This window comes from Pithys albifrons, chromosome 5, assembly GCF_047495875.1.
Source record: "Pithys albifrons albifrons isolate INPA30051 chromosome 5, PitAlb_v1, whole genome shotgun sequence".
NCBI lineage: Eukaryota > Metazoa > Chordata > Aves > Passeriformes > Thamnophilidae > Pithys > Pithys albifrons.
In genome coordinates this window covers 37,913,526-37,931,983 of record NC_092462.1, presented here as the reverse complement: position 1 = coordinate 37,931,983, position 18,458 = coordinate 37,913,526, and the positions used below count along the sequence as shown (strand labels likewise).

Below are 18,458 nucleotides of genomic sequence, written 5' to 3'. Positions count from 1 at the left end.
TGTCACTAGCTAGACATCGCTAACCATCTTGAACTTAGGCCAGCACTGCAGAACTCTAATGTGGAAATACATAAAACAGTGCAAGTGAAAAATCATATCACTGAGAGATACTGGGAAGGCAGCCAGTTTGAGGTTAAGGTTTATCATCATTCAGTTCTATGCAAGCGTCACAAGTCAAAAAAAGCAAAGTGAAGCATCGCAGTTGCAAGTGATGTCAGAAAAGTAGTAATTTTCAAAAAAACTCACAAGATTCACATTGAGCAGATTAGACAATGGACGTATTGCTTTCTCATTTTTACCAAATTAAGAGAAAGCTTACAAACATCTGATAAGGTTAGGAGTTGCAATAAATGCTAACTGAACAAGCTGAAGCCATGTCCTGTTCTGCTTTAAGATGAAAACTATTTTCCCTCAGCTTTTTCTTCAACCTGTGTGCACAGCTTAAAGCAGAGAGAAATCATACTTCATACACCACACATAGAGACTAGCACAATAGTTAAAGGACAATACAAGAAGTCAATCATAATACCACCTTCAATATCAGTCTTTTACGAAGACACTCAATTAAAAGTGTAAGTATTGCTGGATATTTTCCTCATATGTTACCATAAGTTTTGGTTTTATTGTGGGGAGTTCTTGTTTTTTTTTTAAACAGGCCTGAGCTAATGCATGCACTGAAAAAGAAACAGCATGCCTATCAGAAGATACTGTATTGATCCCGCACAGACTCTCATTCTCCAATTAAGTTCTTAGCAGCGGTCCATGTAGATGAATGGAAAAGTCAGTGTCTACAGGATTTCTTACTGAGGTGAAGGATTTCTCAGCACAGTAAGCTGCAGTAGTCTCTTCATCCATGCTTACAGCTTGAAATTCAAGAGCTGCATTTTTTTCCACTTTAATATAGGAGTAGCAGGAAGGCCTCAGAGCTTGGAAGCACATATCTCAGCAATGACAAAATTAATAAACAAATGAGAAAAACCTCCATCTATTCATGTTTCCAAATGTGAGAAAGAAAGCGTCATTCAGCCATTTCTGCTCAGCTAACAACTGGAACTGTTACTTAAAGCCTTTTACCTTAGGAAAAAGAACCTATTGCCAGGTCTGCTACAGCATTTTTTTTAAAGGCATTGCATCATTAGAACTTGAAGTACATTCATAAATATATCCTTGGCACACTTTAATTGAAAAATATTTTAATATTATTACATAATTCATCAAAGCTTAACTGTTAGGTACAAGTATCAGAATATGCTGAGGTGGAAGGAACCCATCAGGATCATCAAGTCCAACTCACTAAAGTTACAGACACACCCACTTGAGCAACAATGCCAGTGATATTTATTTAAAATATTTTGCTGAGGAAATTTGTTTCGTAAGAGATGGTTTTCAAACAAATCAGCAAGGTTATGAAAAATAAAACAGAGACAATTGCTCTCAGGAGAAAAAGTTACAAAGAAAGTTTTTGCATAACAACAAAACCTCAGTCTTTTGATTTGCAGCCTGAATCTCAGTTCCAACCTTTTCTGCCTAATGAACCCCACTATCCATTTTTAGATCTGGTTTGTTCTTGTCATTCTTCACTGAGTAGATGAAGTACGTTAAGGTGTCCTTTTCATTCACTGGAATTGTCCTAAAATGGCAGCCAATTATCTATAAAGAAAGAATGCGAGGAAATTAAATTAACACTCTTACATGCAGAAATTTAAGATTCAGATTTAAATTTACTACATTGAAGTCTGAGAGACATATCAAGAAGCTTGCAAAAAAAAGAAAAAGTTGCCTCTCTTCAAAAGTCTTTAATAGTCATAAAAAAGGTAAACAGGTACCATTTTATTGAGAAGTATGAACTAAATACAGCTGACTGTACCCTGATTTCCAAAATAAAAAGTCCAGAATATTTCCAGGAAAAAATCCAATGTTATCAAAACAAGCATGGGACTATCGTTACATCCATTTAGTTAAAACCTGAATATAAAGCAAGTAATGACTATAGAATATCAACAGTGACGGCACAGAAATTAGAGGCTACTGCTCACCACTCAGGCTGGGAGATGGTTTGTATCTGCATCAAACCACATACACAAACATCTAACACAAGAATATTCAGGAATTGTAACTGAACATTCTTCAAAACAGAGCTATCAATAAAATTCATCATGCTGTAACCACTAGAATATGATAATCTGTAAACAGTTCTTGAATCAATTCTGTAAGTTCAAAAGTCTTTCCCTTCACCAAAATGAACACCAGCTTTAAAAGAAAGTATGCAAAATATTATACCTGTCTTTCTCTGGCGTTTTGCCAGGCTGGTAGATTAAAATTAGCAAGTGAGAAACATGGGACTGCTCATTTAACTACCACACGATATAAGAATAAATGTTTAGCCTAATTAAAGAGTTAGGAAGTCTTCTAAACTCTACCCCCAAAAACTTCCAGAGAGAAGCAGTTTGACAGTCTCCTTTGAAGCAGACTTTGAACAACAGCTAGAGCAGTGTCTATTTTATGTTAGGACAGGCTACAAGGAATCACAGATACTGTACACTAATGAAGTTCTGTGGCTACAGCTAACAAAGACCTGCAGATCAGTCAAATCAAGCATGTGAAAGAAACAGCTTTGTTCATGCACACCATGCAGCATAAGAATAAATCAGTGCAATCATGAGATTGCATCATGAGATGTGCCTAAAGCAGATCCTTAGAAACAACAGTTTTGCAGAACAAAAACTGCTTGTGTTTTTTTCAAATCACAGTCCTGCTCATTCAAGAGCTAGCTGCACCTTAACCCACTTTTAAGAAAATGGAAGACTGATTTTGCATTCTTACACATAGTGGCAGCAGCACGATTCTTTTACAGCTCAGCCTTCAGATCACCCATACATTGAAGAACCTTGCTTTTAATCCACAGAGATTAAGGGAGAGACAGTGTGTCAGCACTTAAACACAACTAAGTGTATCACTGCACGGAAGAGAAAAAACAGTAGCTATAATTCCCTGCTAAGAGATCACCACCTCTTCCACTTATTTACATGAATATGCTGTGACTGCATGTTTGCAGCACAAAAGAATTCCTTTAAAATTGCACTCATATGAAGCAAAGACATTTATGTACAGCTGTACTCACACACATCTTAAGCATTTTTAGAAATATTGGCAAGAAACCCCCTAATGTCACAAAAATCTACTTTTCTGACAGTAGATTCCAGTGGTTTAAACAGAATTAATTATCAACAGAAGCATGTTTTTTCAGATTTCTGTTCTTTACATGTACAGACACACCTATGGTTGCAGTAAATAGCTTTGTAAAGAAAAGTCTGAACCTTAATAGGACTTCACTGACACATCTCAGTTTCTCTTTTCAGCAGGGCATTTCAGGTGAAGCTGTGAGTGATATACAGATACACTTAACCTGTGATTCTATGATATTCAGAGGGACACACATCTTCCAACTTTAGTGTTCCAACTCAACACTGTTTTTAAGCAGCAAACACTCCTTTTGGAAGTTAAGAGTTCCTCCTCTGGAAAGACCTTCTATTTTTTATTTACTTGGCTCAGGAGCTGTGGCTAATGAAGGAAGCTCCTTTTTGTTCTCCTTAAAATCCAGATTATATAGGTACTATATGTAAGGACCAAATTATATAGAAACCCACATGCCATAGCACAATGCATTTTCTGTTATGGAAAAACACTCATACATACTTCAACAAGCTGTGCTTTGTTAAGTCCTGGTCTGGTCTGTAGCTTGAAGTGTCTTTTGTACCTTCGAAGTGTGTTTACTTGTAACTGATATAAATCAACCTAGAAGAAAAGAAGGGAGAAGGAGAGAAAAACAATCTAATGTAATTGAAAAAGATTCAGTCATTAATAGTTTGCCCCTCAAAAACATTTTGGAATCTCACAGATACGCAAGTATAAACAGTCAGCTCAGCAGATGTCGTTTTGACAAAAAACAAACTCCATCCTGCACCTTCCAGCAGAAAGGAAAATAGCCCAGTTAGTTTAAGAGCATTTTATTGTTACTGAGCATGGCTCTGCCTCCCTTTAGCTGTGGACAGTATTTTGAACTAATTATTGCACTTTAGCCAGTTCTGGGGGTTTTGTTTGTTCCCCAGTTCAAGTATGATAACACAAAGTCCAGTAATCCCTTTCATATAACATCTATGAAGATGGTGATTCAAAGGAGGTCCCTATAACATGGTATCAGCCACACACAAATTACATGTAAGACACAGCACATCTGCAACATGAAAGAGCAGGAATCAGGAAAAAGTCTGCAGCATAAAGTTTTCTTGACTTGAGGTGGGAAGAGGAAACAGCTCTTCAAACTTATCCCTGCTACACAAGCACAATGCAAGAATTATGTGCGTGGGCATAGGTATCCAAATCTATTTTTCAGTGTGAGTCCACAGTTGAGAGAATTGCACGAGGTCTTCTTAGGGATACAAATATACAGCCTTAATCCAGTACTCCATCAGTTTTGAATCCCATGAACTCTGATCAACAGTCACTTCTCTCGGCAACAGCTCACCCCACCCATCCTCCTTGACAACATAAGAGCTTAATCAGATAACTGAATGGGAAAGCAAGCTGAGAAAGCAGGCTGAATGAGAACTTCTACTAGATGTATTCTCCAAACTCACTGCATTAAAGACTGATGAAGGCATTCACTTTTGCTTTCAATTAATTTAACAGCCTAACTGTAGAATACTCTAACAGCAATACTACTGCACACTTGGCAACCTGGCCAGACTTGAGATAAAGCCACCTTACATGGTAAGGAGGGGTGTTCTAAAGTTTACATGATAGTAAGTTCTACTTCCCCAAGTTCCCCACACCTGCAGCATCTCATGCAGAGTAGCAGCAGCTTTTCACCAAGTCCCAGAAGTTACCAATACTGCAGGAATCTCTTCCCTTCCTGCAGGTATCACGTCTAACCAGTAAAGATGGTCATGACTGAGATGGAAACAGGAAGGCCTTACATGTCTTCAGAAAAATGCTTTTTTCCCTTAGTAAACTGGATAGTAATTAAACACAAAGGTGGGCAACAGCCAAAAGGCATCTAAGGCACGTGGTAATTGCATGGAATGAACATACTGCCCTTGTCCAAACAGCCAGCTGAAACTCCTCAAAAAATAGTTCTCAGACAGTTTTCTGCCCTGCAGTAGTATTGTTAGGAAAAAAAGCTCGTTTTCTTGTTCTGGAGATATCTATCAGTTATGTTTTATAATTCTGGCATAAGAAAACAAAACAGGCTTGCAGGAGAGCCGCAATTACAGTGTCAGAGAGCTACCTGAAGTCACACAGAGCACGAGCTTTAAACAGAACTTTCCAAGAAGCAGTCACAGATATTTAACAGACAAACAACACAACCCAACATCAAACTACCCTCAATCCCCTAAAATCCTCTTAGCCAGAGCCTTCAGACTGGAGCCACGTGCCTTTAGGCACAGATCCTTGTACAAAATTTCCTCACTGATGTTGTAGCTATCTGCAGATGCCATTAAACACAGAGCTGTTGCTGAAGAATGCTTTAATGATCTCTCTCAGAAGGGACCAGGTAGGTATGACAGTCTCTGCTCAAAATTAGTACATTGAGGAGCATCTGCTAAGCCACGCCGTAGCAGAAAGAACCCAGAGCACAGGTAGGAAAAAAGGAGCCCTAGGTGCAAGACCCTTCCACTACACTATAAAAAAAGGTTGAAAGCTGTAGTTCTCCTATTTTAAATGGGTGAGGTTTCACTGGTCTGCAGTGGAGAAAACAGGCTGGAAAAACACCATCTTTCTCCACTCCTTCATAGCTCCCCAAATGGCTCTTCTCACAGTGCTTAACGTGACTAAGGCTATGCAGTAAGTGCCAAGACCCATCTGCAATGCATTTAGCACTGAAGAAAGACCTGGAGGGACAGAGCAGAGAAACATTTATATCCTGAGCCCTATGTGCAACTCTCTTCAAGTTGTCAGCTCCTACCGAAGGTAGAGTTTGCTGGTACGTGGCAAATCACCACTCTGGAGAGGAAGCACTAAGGAGTGGGCTGAAAACAGTCAATTTCTGAGAGAACCACCACTTAAAAATAGATTCTTATTCATGCTACTTGGAACAATTTAGTCAGAAAACATGCCATAAAATTCAGTTAAATTCTGTTTTATTAAGAACATTGTGACTCAAGAATCATCCCTTTCCCACATGCCCCAGACTAATGAAAGTTGTATAAGCAAGAAAGCAGTATCAGTACAGATACTTGGCAGTCATTAAAAACACACTTAACAGAGTAACCAGAAAAAAACCAACAAAACAACTATTTAGATACCTCTGGAGTGTCAATATCTTGCACTGGTGAGTCACCATCATCATCGCTGCCTTTCCTCTTTCTTCTATTTCTCACACTCTGAATTAAGTTTTTGTGGAAGTCACAAATATACAGATGTCTTGCCTACAAGAATAAAACGGCGTCTGTCAATCAAATCCATACAGTTTATCTCCCGGACTTAAGATACAAACGCGTAGAGACAACCCCTCAGTAACCACGGCAGCATTAACTGAGCTGAGGAAGCTTTTCCTACAGTCTTCTTCTAAACAGTGTGCTGTGCTACAGATCGCTGCCACCGGCTGGGCTGAGGGCACGCCGAAATGCTGCAATGGGCCGGTTCAAGCAGTGCCAGGCTGCGGAGACACGCGAGCACAGCCCTCCCTCCGCCCGCTCATCACGGCGCGGGGGGCGGGCAGCACGCAAACAAAAAACAAGCTTCCAGTTGTTCTCCGCAGGGCAAGAAGACGGCTCCCGTATGCCCATCCTTATCCTTCCCTCCTTGTTTTACTTCCTCTACCCGGCATGGTCACGCAACACACTTATCTTTTTTTTTTTTTACAAGTTTCCCTTTGTAGGGATCCGCACACTGCGGGACATGATGTCTGAGCGTACCAGGTCCTGAAGTCCAGATCCGCATGCTTTAAGGGCAGTGAGAGCAGCGGGCAGCGTTCGGGTCCGGCCGCAGCGCGGCGTGCCGCCGGGCCGGGCTCCCTGGGCTCAGGCAGCCCCGGCCGGGGCGCTTGGGACTCCCACGGCAGTCGCGCGTTGTAGCCCCGCTTTGCCCTCCCGCAGCACCGGGCAGGGAACGGACACGCTCCGAGCGCCCAGGCGTCCCACCGCGCTAAGAGGCGGCCGCCCCCGGGCCGGGGGGTCCGCTGCCCTGCCCAGCCCTGCCGAGCCGCGCTGCGCCTGATGGCTGCCGAGCGGAACACAGCAGCACGGCGAGACGTGCAGCGCTGCAACACGAGGCGGAGCGGCGAGCGCGGCCCTGGCAAGGAACACAGACAAACTAGCGCGCCGGGGGCCATGCAGGCTCCGCTCCGCTCCGGCGGGGAGCGGCGCTTCCCAGCCACGCTTCTGCAAGGGGGAACGAGTAGCCGATGCCCCCGGTTCTCGGGGCTGGGAGGGAGTCCAGGAGCAGGGAGGGGAGGCGGGGGCTCCTCTCGCCGCGGAGGGAGAGGACTTTCAGGCAGTGCTTCTGCTGTGCCAGTCAAACTCCGCCGTGCGACAGCAAAGGGGGGAAGGGGAACGAACGCTTCCTCGCGGCCAAACACCCTCCTTCTCACATTAAACTTTAAAAGCCCCACAAACCAACTAAGCCGCCGAGCGCTTTTGTCCGCCCGCCCTACCGGCGGCCCCGGCGCGTCCTCCCCTCCCGGACTTACGCTCTTGTCCAGCTCGATCTTCACCTTCTTCTGCGAAATGCTCTTCTGGATCCGTTTGCTGAAGCTGGCGTTGCCAGCAGCGCGGCCGCACCGCTCTCCCTCCTCCCGGAGGCAGCACAGCTGCCCAGCCCCGGGGCCACCCGCGCACCCGGCGCTCGCCGAGCCCGCGGCAGGGGCCGGACCCAGCCCCGGCCCCACTGGCGGCGGCGGCACCTCCACAGCAGAGCCCGCACTGCCCAGCACCGCGGCGGCGGGGTCTGCCCCGCGCTGGGTCACCTCCTCGGGGGCGAAGCCGTTCATGCCCGGCGCCACTGCCGCGGTTGGCGCGATCCCGCCCCGCACCAAACTTCCCTGGCAAAGAGATGCGGCCCGGCAGGGCGCTACCCCCGCTCCCTGCCCGCCTCCCTTCAGCGGCGGTACCGGGGCGCAAGTCCGCCCTCAAGGGCGGCCAGCCTACGTGTCTCAGGAACGACTCCTTCCCGCCGGCGGCCGCTGCCCGAGCCCCGCGACTACCAGAGCAGCGGCGACAGAGCCCCACGGGCCGCCCCACTTCCTCCTTCCCCCTCTGTCATGTGGAGACTCTTCAGCTGTTTCCTATGTAACAACAGCAACCTGCGCGCCCCGCCCCGCCCGCCGAGCATGCCGCCTGCGCGCGCAGCCCCACGGGAAGCGCAGTTCTTGGCCGGCCGCCGCTGCGGCACAGCCGCATCTCCCGGGGGAGCGGCGGGGCGGATGGGCTGGCGGGGCTGTCCCGCGCAGGCGGTGGGGGCAGCCACTTCTCTCTTATGTCCCGCGCTCCGTTCGCTCGCTTGCTCCTTCCTTCCTTCCCTCCCTGCTTTCCTCCCTCCCTCCCATTGGGAGGCCCAGCCCGCCGCGCGGGAGCGGCAGCAGCGGCGTCTCAGCCCACCTTTAAAGGGCCCCTTGGGCCAGCCCCGCATTCCCTCCTCTCCCGCGTGGCCGAGGGATTGGGAAGGGCGGCCCCGGAGGGTGTCACGGGTCGGAGCCGCCGCTCCAGCGGCCCCGGAGGGTGTCACGGGCGGGAGCCGCCGCTCCAGCGCACTCGGGCCCGGGCGCCCCCGCCGCCTTCTCCGGCCCTGGCGTCGCAGCGCTCTGCGCAGCAGCTCCACCTTCACTTGTCCTCGCTCTAAGGTTTTAGCCGAAGCCGGCATTGCTCGGGCTGCTGGTCCCGGATCTTCTGTCTCCTGTCCTCTTTTTCGGCCTCTTTCTTCCCTGCTACCTTCCTTTCCCGTTTTTGCTTTCGGCCATGGCTCGCGAGCGGGTCCAGCCGGCCGGAGGGAGGGCGGGCTGACTCGGTTCGGCCGCTCCTGCCCCTCTACCTGCGGCAGGGAGGGAGCTCCCCGGGAGCCGCAGCGCAGCCCCCGGCTCTGTCCCTCAGCCGAAAACAGACGAAGCTCCGTCCTTTGTTAGAGCTGCTTTTAGAACACACGTAGTCAGGGGTCCGTCCTGCGTTCCTGTAATAAAACTCTCTGAAGACAAAGACGACTCGCAATGCGAGTTTCCAGTTCTGTCATTTAAGAGGATTTTTTATTAATAAAGGTGAGTTTAAGAACGGGACAGATTGAGAATGCAGAATTATTTTGATGAACCAAGACCTTGCTGTGCACGCAACTAGCTAAAATGACATTGAAAAAAGCAGGTATTTTAGTTTCGAGACTACAAAGCGTACGAGATGAGTTGGCATTAAACCATTTAACGATTCAGCTCTCGACAGCAGAGCGGCAAAAGCAGCAAGCTCTGACCTATCTTCAAGCACATTAAAATGACACACAGTGGAGGGAGAGTTTTGCTTTCCTTTTGAACTGCAGAAAATACTCCTTTAAATCTCAGAAAACGCATCAGAGCCGAGCTTACTCAAAGCGCAATGATTCAATCACTGAAATATTTGACCATATCGCTTTGCCGCGCGTTTCCAGCTTGAAGAAGGAGTAGCAGGGAGGCTGGTGAATAATTTGAGGAGACACAGATCCTGCATAAGCCAAGTTCTGCATGAGCCGGGAACACGATTATAGAACAATTTCAGTTTGTGCTGCAGATGGCTCCTTAATCTGATTGCATAACTTGGTATTAGAGAATAAAGGTAGGTCCCACTTCACGCTCCCTACTGTCGCAATTGAATGAAAGATACAGTAACTGAAGCTAAACTGAGCATAAAGTCACAGACTGCAGTTATCCAGAAGGCACTTTCTAGTGATTAGAGAGGGGAGTTAAAGAGTTGAAAAAAATTAAACCTCACTTTGTTACCAGCCAGGCTGAAGACTGAGTAATGCATAAGTTGGATTCCATGCTCTACTGCTGTGCAATCTCAGGCAGCAAAGATTTAACTCACCCTTTGAATTTTTTGTGATTTCAAACTTTCGAAAAATGTAGCAATGTTAGAATAAAAAAAGAAAACAAAAAAAACAGTAACAATCATAGTGGGCCCTAAAGGAGAACATAGGAAACATGAGCTGGGAAAAGTGGGACAAGGGTGAGTTCCAGGAATTCTTTCATGGAAATCTGGGTCATGAATAGCAATTTCTAGATTCTCAGATAATGTCTTTTGAAGTTCCTTTTTTGTTTTTTTGTTAGATGGATTTGACTTTACTGTGAGCATAAAATATGCCAGTCTGGGTCTGCTGCTGTGATTTGGTATGTTGCAAAGTTCACTTGTGAATTTTAAATGTTTCTGATCCTTTTTGTACAGTTTGAGACCAGTTCAAAGCCTGTTAGTATGTTACCTAGCCATGCTTGCCAAGATGGTAATTCATAAGCATAATTTCAAGTAGAGTGGTATCATAGTTTCATGATTAGATCATGATAAGACAGTTGTGGGACTGAGAAAGATAGTTCTGCTTCTGCTTAAGCTCCTTGTTTACACACCTGTGCCCTGCATTTCTTTGTGCCTGTAAAAACATTTCTATGGCAGCATGGCAAACTGTATTGGGTTATAACTAGACTAGCAACAAGAAAAATCATTTAGGTATTATCCTGATCTGCTTTACCACACTCAGTTGCATGATGTCCCAGCACACAGGAAGGTCCAGAAGAAGGGCAGGACCATGTTACTGGTGCAGGGAGATGACCACCTCATTTGGTATGAATGCCTGCTTACAGTAACAAAGAAATCATGTCGCTTTCAATCTTGCATCATACGTGGGATAAAAGAATACAAAGAGCTGCAGCTAAATGGGCTTATCAGACGGTACAAAGCTTACTACCGGATAGATCTGCAAACTTTCACAAAGCTTGGGCCCCCTAAAATAAAAAGAAAATCTGTCATAGAGTATGTTGACTAAAATTATTTTGTGACATAAGCCCTAGTAGTGGCTAGCATAAGTATTCAGATATAAATAAAGGGTATATAGGGGGAGATTCTAAATAAACATAAAACCATGCAGCATTGCAACAATATAGTGATTAAAATTCAAAAATTAAATCAGTTCAAAGGAAATAGCAGCTCCGAAACAACTCTGAACATGAGGCATCACTAGCACTCACAGTGGAGCTGAATAGTGTGGAAAGCAGCAGTAATCTACATCCCTTTTGAGTGCCAAGAACACAGCATGGATGACTTGTAAGTGGCATGCAGAAGGAGCAGGAGCTACAGTATCTTGAGAAGTCTGCCTGAATTCACAGCTCCCAGGCTCTGAAGTCAGTGGGACTCAGTGGCCCCTCCTGGCACTGAGACAGGCCAGGCACAGGTGGGAGCCGAGCAGCTTGTGCCTCTGAGATGCCATATGTCCCAGCTCCTCTTAGCTTTTGATTGATGCATTTTGTAATTTGAGAGAGAAGAATGATAATAAGATGCATCACCTTGGATATATTGCAAGAACTTTGCAAATATACTATCAGTAATTAATCCTAGAAAGGAAATGTGGCTTGTAACTGTGTATACACCTCCACGTGATAAGGTTCAACTGGGGATATCTGTTCCCTTCCCCATCAGGTACCATTCAGCTGAAATCCAAGTGTTCATTAGCACCTGAAATTATTCTGTTAGCAAATGGGATAATAAGAAAAACTAGTGATACACATTTTTCTCAGCACATACACATTTTCTTTGTTACATATTCTAATTATTTCAGTGAAAAATAGATTCCTTTAAACACTTGAAAAATTCTGCAAATTCCACCACACACCCTGGTGGTTTTGACAAAAAAGCAACCTACTTGATAGGCATTCATGGCCTGTGATAAAGAACAGTGACCAAATCTCTCCTTCTTTATCAGGAACAAGGCCTATTCTTTTTATTTTTACCTTTTTTTTCCTGATTTTTTTAATATCTGATTTTCCTTTCCCATTCCAGCACCAACTAACTGTGCTACTCCCTGTTGATCTGCTTCCAATTTATCACCAAAATTTGTTAAAGCTAGAGCCCAAAGAACAGGAATATTGGAACTTATCCACAGACTATATTTTTTTTCCTTCTTTACATGTTTTATGCTAGGTAGTTAAAATATATCTTCAGATAATTAATCTTCTAACAAATCTGTATTGGTAGACATAGAGCTTGGTGTACATGATTCAAGTAATGTGGTAAGAGAAAAAAAATTATAACTAACCAAAATTATTTCCAGGTCTGAAGCCAGGTGAAGCCAGTCTTTTTTAAGCTGTCTGCCTTGTACAATGGAAACTAAACAAGGTCCAAAACTGCACATTGTATTTTAAAAATAATCTAGGTGTTACAGGACTAAAACTGATAAACCCGTGTACTGTAAAAGCTTTAGTTTTGTAATACATTTTCCCTAATGGTTTGTGCCAATTTACTTTGCCAATAATCAGTTAGTTACAGGAGGCATCAAAGGATCTTCTGGTAGAAGGCTTCGTTTTTACATGCAAAAATACAGAAACTTATATGTTCTTTGCTGAATGTATGTGACAAATTGTTTATTGGTGGACTTAAACAATGAATTATGAGACAGGAGACCTAGCTCAAACACAACCACCGCACAGAAATAGAGAAATCAACCTCCAGCTTTGCACTGATGTTCCTCTCAGCTACTCCTTCTCCTCCTCAGAAGCTCCCATTCAGCCAAGTTAAAAGTGCACCTCCATCTGCTTTTTTGAGAATCACTGATCACTTGTTCATCCAGGTTGCTTTGATTAACATTTTATTTCACATTATATAAGACTGCAGTTAGGAGGAGATCCAACTAAATAATCCTTGGTGCTTTTCTGAAGTGTAATGCAGCTGTCTGGAACGTAGTGGGAAAGCATCACCCTCAGAGGTTTTGTGTAATGCAATAAAGGTATGAGACTGATGTAGTACATTTCTTAAGAGTTATTTCTTAATCCCTTGAAATTAAATAAAAAGATTGCTCAATTTTCTTTTTACATAAGAGAAATTGTCATCTCTTTTCAGTAAATTTTGTTGGTCTCTAATGCTCTCTATCAAAAGCACTGTATACTCTGTGCTAGTCTTATATCTTGTGAACCACTGTTTTCTGCTTATAGAAATTTAGATTTGACACTGGCTTTAATCACTTGTTTTTACTTTGTATAACGCATATTACATCATTTTCACGGTTTTGTCAGAAGGTCCTGCAAACAGTGCTCTGAAGCTTCTTCCAATGCCCTTGTCTTTGCAGTACAGTTATAACCAGCTCTAGATCTGACTTAGCTCTTCTTGAACTTAAGAGCAGATTTTAAGTGCCCCTTGGGAGCAGGTGAATACCTCCTTCACCCAAGCATCAGTTAGATACTTGGATTCCATCAGTAAAAACAACACTGAGTCTGATACAAATGCAGACATTTTTATAAAAATAACATTAGTAAAATTACATGTGGGTTGGGGGAGGGTGGGTAACATGCCTTTCTGACTTCCTGCAGAGCTCATTCTGGGTAAAAGATACAGATGGGCTTATACTCCAACAAACTCAAGTATAACAACTGTTCTGAACTGTAGATTTTTGTTGATTTTACTTGACAATAAACCTTTAACTGAAAAATGTTGTGGGAAAAGGATCAGATAAAATGTTTTGCAAAGTTTCTAACAAAAATAGCCACTAGGAAGAATGTTTCTATGTTCAAACAGTACCTACTGTTATAACTCACATTCAATACAGAGCAGATGATCAAAAGCATTGCTTCTTCATTAGATATTGCCACTCAACTTTTGGTGCTTTCAAACCTCATCTTACTTGCAAGATAATATTAGTCTCAGCCTTTCATACTGATAAAGCTTCTAGCCTTTATAGTTGCAAAGGTATATCTGAATATGGAGGACATCCTAAACTATAGAACACAAAAAAAGACCTCCCCACCCTCCAGTTTCAACATTAGAGTTTTAAACAGATATGGGTTTAGAAGTTGATTTTGTTTTGCCTTTTTTTTAATCCAATATTTATTAACTTTATAAGCACTACAAATGAGACTCAACTTTTCTATTCCCACTATCCATAGTTGCTAAAAATACCCTTACCTCTCTCCAGAAGTGACTGCTGGTACAGGGTTTTACATCATCTTGTAAAATACATCAGAATTAGGAAAATCACAGAATATTCTCCGTTGGAAGGAACCCACATGGATCATCGAGTCCATCTCTTAAGTGAATGCTCCATGTGGGATCAAACCCACAACTTTAGTGTTATTAGCACCATGCTCTACCAAACTGAGCTAAACTCAGGGTCTAATAATGTAGATATTTTACCTCTTAACTTTTACCTCTTTGTTGTGTGATTGTCTATGTGTCTAGTTACATCATCAAAGTCTGTTAGAAAATTAGTATCTTTACAAAGTGAACTTTTTAACTACTAGAAAATGAGAATGAAGGGTTTATGCTTTTAATATTTGTACATATTGCAATAATTTAACATAATATAAATGCTAATTATCAGTATAAAATGTAGCAACAAAAATTGCACAACTTGATCAAGCCTATGAACTGGAGTGTATTCATCAGGGTGGTTTCTCTCTTAAAGGTTTACATTGAAGTTGAGAGTTTACAGGTTTATGGATTTTTTTTAAAACTTTTAAATACTGGGAAAGACATGTTTTGGGCTGCAATTGAGTTTCTCAGTAGCTTGGATAATCAACCCGGGGTTTGACACAGAACAACTTAAGATTTCCTTATTTATTTCTTCAAATGCAGAACTTGCCACTTCTTTTTCATTTGTAGTAGGCCCTTATTCCTGCCAATACTTAGGGAGAGCTTCTACTTAACTTCACATGTGGTCACACTAGACAATGAGGACTGACCGTAGCCCCGAGAGTTTATTATCAAGCTTCTTTAAGATATATTTTTTCCACAAGAGTTGGGGCTGTGGAGTAGAAGCATTAGCTTTCGAGTGGTATTATAGACAGACACATTTTCTAGTAGTGTAATAGCTCTGAAACAACCTTTCCTGTTAACTGTAAAATACTTTCGCAGTATTCAGTAGGGTAAGTAATGGGATGCTCTAAAAAAACTTTACAGCAGTTGTTGGAAAATCCCACAGGATATATGACTAAAAATGAGACTGATGATTCAGTCAATTTCAAAATTTCTTAAGCATCTTCTTTCTTGTCTCAGATTTCCCATGTATCCAGTGGTCGTTTCTATGACACATATGACAGAACTACTTGCCAGAAGTAACAGAATAAATTATTCTGCCAAGCCAATATCTACAGCAGCAACAGGATGCAGTCCACATGACCAAAACTCAAGACCCATATAAGTTTAATGAGACCCATTGAAATTAATTTAAGGCTTTCCACTACTTTGATGCAAGACCAATGTATTGACGAAGCCTATGAGGAGAAAAACAGCCAAAACCTGTTACCAGCCAAACCTGCTTTTCTCTGCTGGCTCTGGGAGACAGGAGGGCATGATTCCTCCTTCCTCTTGCACCCTGTGCCACACAGCCTTCTCAACTCACGCTATCATTTCTCCTTCCTAAGAGACTGTAGAGCTGCAGTGACATAGAAAACAGCTTCTACTGTCAAGTTCAGCCTAATTTTAAGTTTCTAGCCTTCATGACCACAGAAGGAGACAGTCCTTCAGACTAGACAAACGTACAGAGAAAACACTGTCATTTGTTCTGTAGAAATTTATCAGTATTTGTAGGTCACCATGGATTGACAGGTACTACTTCATTTTGGCAGCACTAAACGGCACACAGAAGTAGGACTGTGACTACAGCCTCTTTGGATCTGCTCTCTGGATGTCATATCTCCAGTGTGTCAGCCAGATACAGTCCAACCCTTTGAGTCACATTTTATAAGGAGAAAAACAAAATCCTCAAACTATTTTCTCTAATTCCCAAATGACATAAGATTTTCATTGGCAATTAAATTTTATTTCTTAAAAGTAAGTTCAATGTGTGTTTCAAGTGAAGTACCAACATTCACCAAGACAGGAAGACTCTGGGGGTGGAGACACAAGAATAGAAACTTTTTTTTTACCCATTTAAACCCATTTCTTAATGTGAATTAGAGCTATCCACATTTTAGAACCACTGTAAACTGCCTGTGAAACTATCCAATAGATAAATAAATGCAAGTTGCTGCTTTCTTCTTATACCTGCAAAAAGGGATTAACAGTATAGCAAAATATAAAGAAAGTTTGTTGCTCTCTTGAGGGGAAAATGCTACATGAATATTACTTTGAATGTAAATAAGAAAGCGAGGTCTAGAAATAGAAAAATAAAAAGATAAAAAAAGTTAAAAGCTTGTAAACCCTGTGCAAGAAAAGTTATTGTCAAATTACGACTTTCAAAGTTCAGTTATTGTGTCCAGGAACAGCCATTGTTCCTAATATTATCTGCATTAGTACCAGGAGAGAGTTGTTGTATTTATTTCCTATCATATGACCACTGCAGTTTCAGCCTGTGCTCTGCAGCTGTCCTGGGTGGTGTCACATGCAGGCTGCTTTTGTTTCAGGTATTGGGTACACAGCACAAAGTCAAAACAAGCTCCTGAGCTTTCAGACTAAACCAGCCTGGTATAACTAACACAGCTGCATTTGCCTATGAGCTGCTGAACTGGTTATTCAAGCTTTACAATAGCCCGTGTAATAAAACTCTACTTTTCAAGGGGTAAATATATTTAATTTTTATAACATACTTATTATTTACATGTTATAAACACCAGAAAAAAACCCAGAGAATATTCTAATATATTATCTTAAATGCATTTTTTAAAGATATTTACAGAAATACCAGTTTTGTGAACTTTTGGGCAGCAGTTACATGTGGTTTTATCAAAGTACAAAGAAAGTAGCTGCTTATAACTAGAACACTACAGCAAAATAAGTTTTGTTTTGAATTTAGGTAAGCAGCAGCTTAGGTAGTTCTGATTTTTGCTTTTCATCCTACAGCTTCCACCATATATCTAGTGTGAGATACTCACATGAAATAGGCCAAAAACTTTGATGTTGTCTGTACACTTTGTAATTCACATTAGCAGCCTTTTTAAAGGAGTGACCTACTTAAATTCTTTTTGTGTCTTGAATTTTAAACTTTTTCCTGGAACAAAAAAAATGCTGATTAAAGTTAAATTTGGTTTGTTGTTTTTTTTTCCTCAACATATTGCATTCCTATTAGTGAAGTTAGGTGAGATTAAAATCGAGAGCAGCTGTAACTTGCTTTCATTATTCATCCAGTAAACACTGACTTTTCAGGTCTATAAGAAGAGATCCTTTCAGCAGTAAACAAGACTGATCACTTTCCAAAGCAGAATTTTACTGCCATTAAGGCTACATTGAGGCATATTTCATACAGGAATTTGGCTAGTAGATTTTTTTAGGAGAGGCAGTAGACCTTCATTAAACTGACTGAATTAAAATGTACAGCATCATCACATAAATACATTTACACCAGCATGAAAGTTTGGTCAGAGTTAAGGTCATGCAACTGTAGTTTGCGATTTCCTCAGTTGAACAGTATCTGTTGCAATGGATCCACTGATGGAAACATTCATTCAAAGAAAATGTCTTTGTTACTTTCTTCCTTTGCTTTGTCCACACCGACACCATTATCCAGAAACACTGTAGAAGCTGTCCACAGATGCCAAGAGACTCAATATAATATAAAGCAGTATCAGTCCCATCATAAATTTTTGTTGTCCATGGCATATTTTTCTTTAAATCCATTTCTTGTCTCTATAACCTGTTCTCCCCCATCTGGTCTTCACCTTATACGCAGCATTTCTAGCCACTCTCTCTCTCCTCACATGCAGTTTGCTGAAGATGAAGTTAACATAGTGCCCCAAATTGTAATTGTGGAGCAGACTAGAGGCTCAAAAGGACTCAAAGCCAGGGAGCTATAAAACTTAACAGTCATTTCATGAGCTGAATTATTCATGCAGAAGTAAACTTCAAGTCCTGGAGCTCATGCTTCTTCCCCACAACTGTCACCCACATGTGGCTAATAAATTAACCACGCAGACCGACCAAAGTCAATACTGTGCAGATCACTGCTTTAGAAAAGTAACAGTGACTGAATCTCTCAAGACAGAAGTTGTGGGTTTGTCTGAAAAGGAACACTGTGGTGTGATGAAAAAACAGTGAGAGGAGTATTGTGGAACCAGGTGCACAGACAAGCACTTTTCCAGGTGCAAGGGTGCTGGGAGGAAGGCACAGAGTTGCGAATGATAAGTTTCTAACATCAGCATTCTTGTGTGGGACTTTCAGCATTGGCAGTGCCATGGAAAGCTTCCAGTATCATGTTCAAGCATGGAAAATTTTCAATACTGCCTTCCTTGTTGGAGGACAGGCAGATGTTAAAGAGTACAACTGTTTGGTTTCTTCTGTGCCCTGTGTTATATGACATAGCATGACATAACTCTCTAT

At 42.3% G+C, this 18,458-nt stretch overlaps 1 protein-coding gene across 1 annotated transcript; it reads right to left on the bottom strand.

Annotated features, from left to right (window-relative positions):
- Window positions 1-1,176: 1,176 nt before the first annotated feature.
- On the bottom strand, window positions 1,177-8,493 carry SAP30 (Sin3A associated protein 30). The gene is made up of 4 exons (XM_071556247.1): window positions 7,691-8,493; window positions 6,306-6,428; window positions 3,697-3,795; window positions 1,177-1,650 (listed from the first exon to the last, which is right to left on the bottom strand). Exons 1-4 carry the CDS (start codon window positions 7,988-7,990, stop codon window positions 1,528-1,530), a joined length of 645 nt encoding a protein of 214 aa, XP_071412348.1. The 5' UTR covers window positions 7,991-8,493; the 3' UTR covers window positions 1,177-1,527.
- Window positions 8,494-18,458: the final 9,965 nt, after the last annotated feature.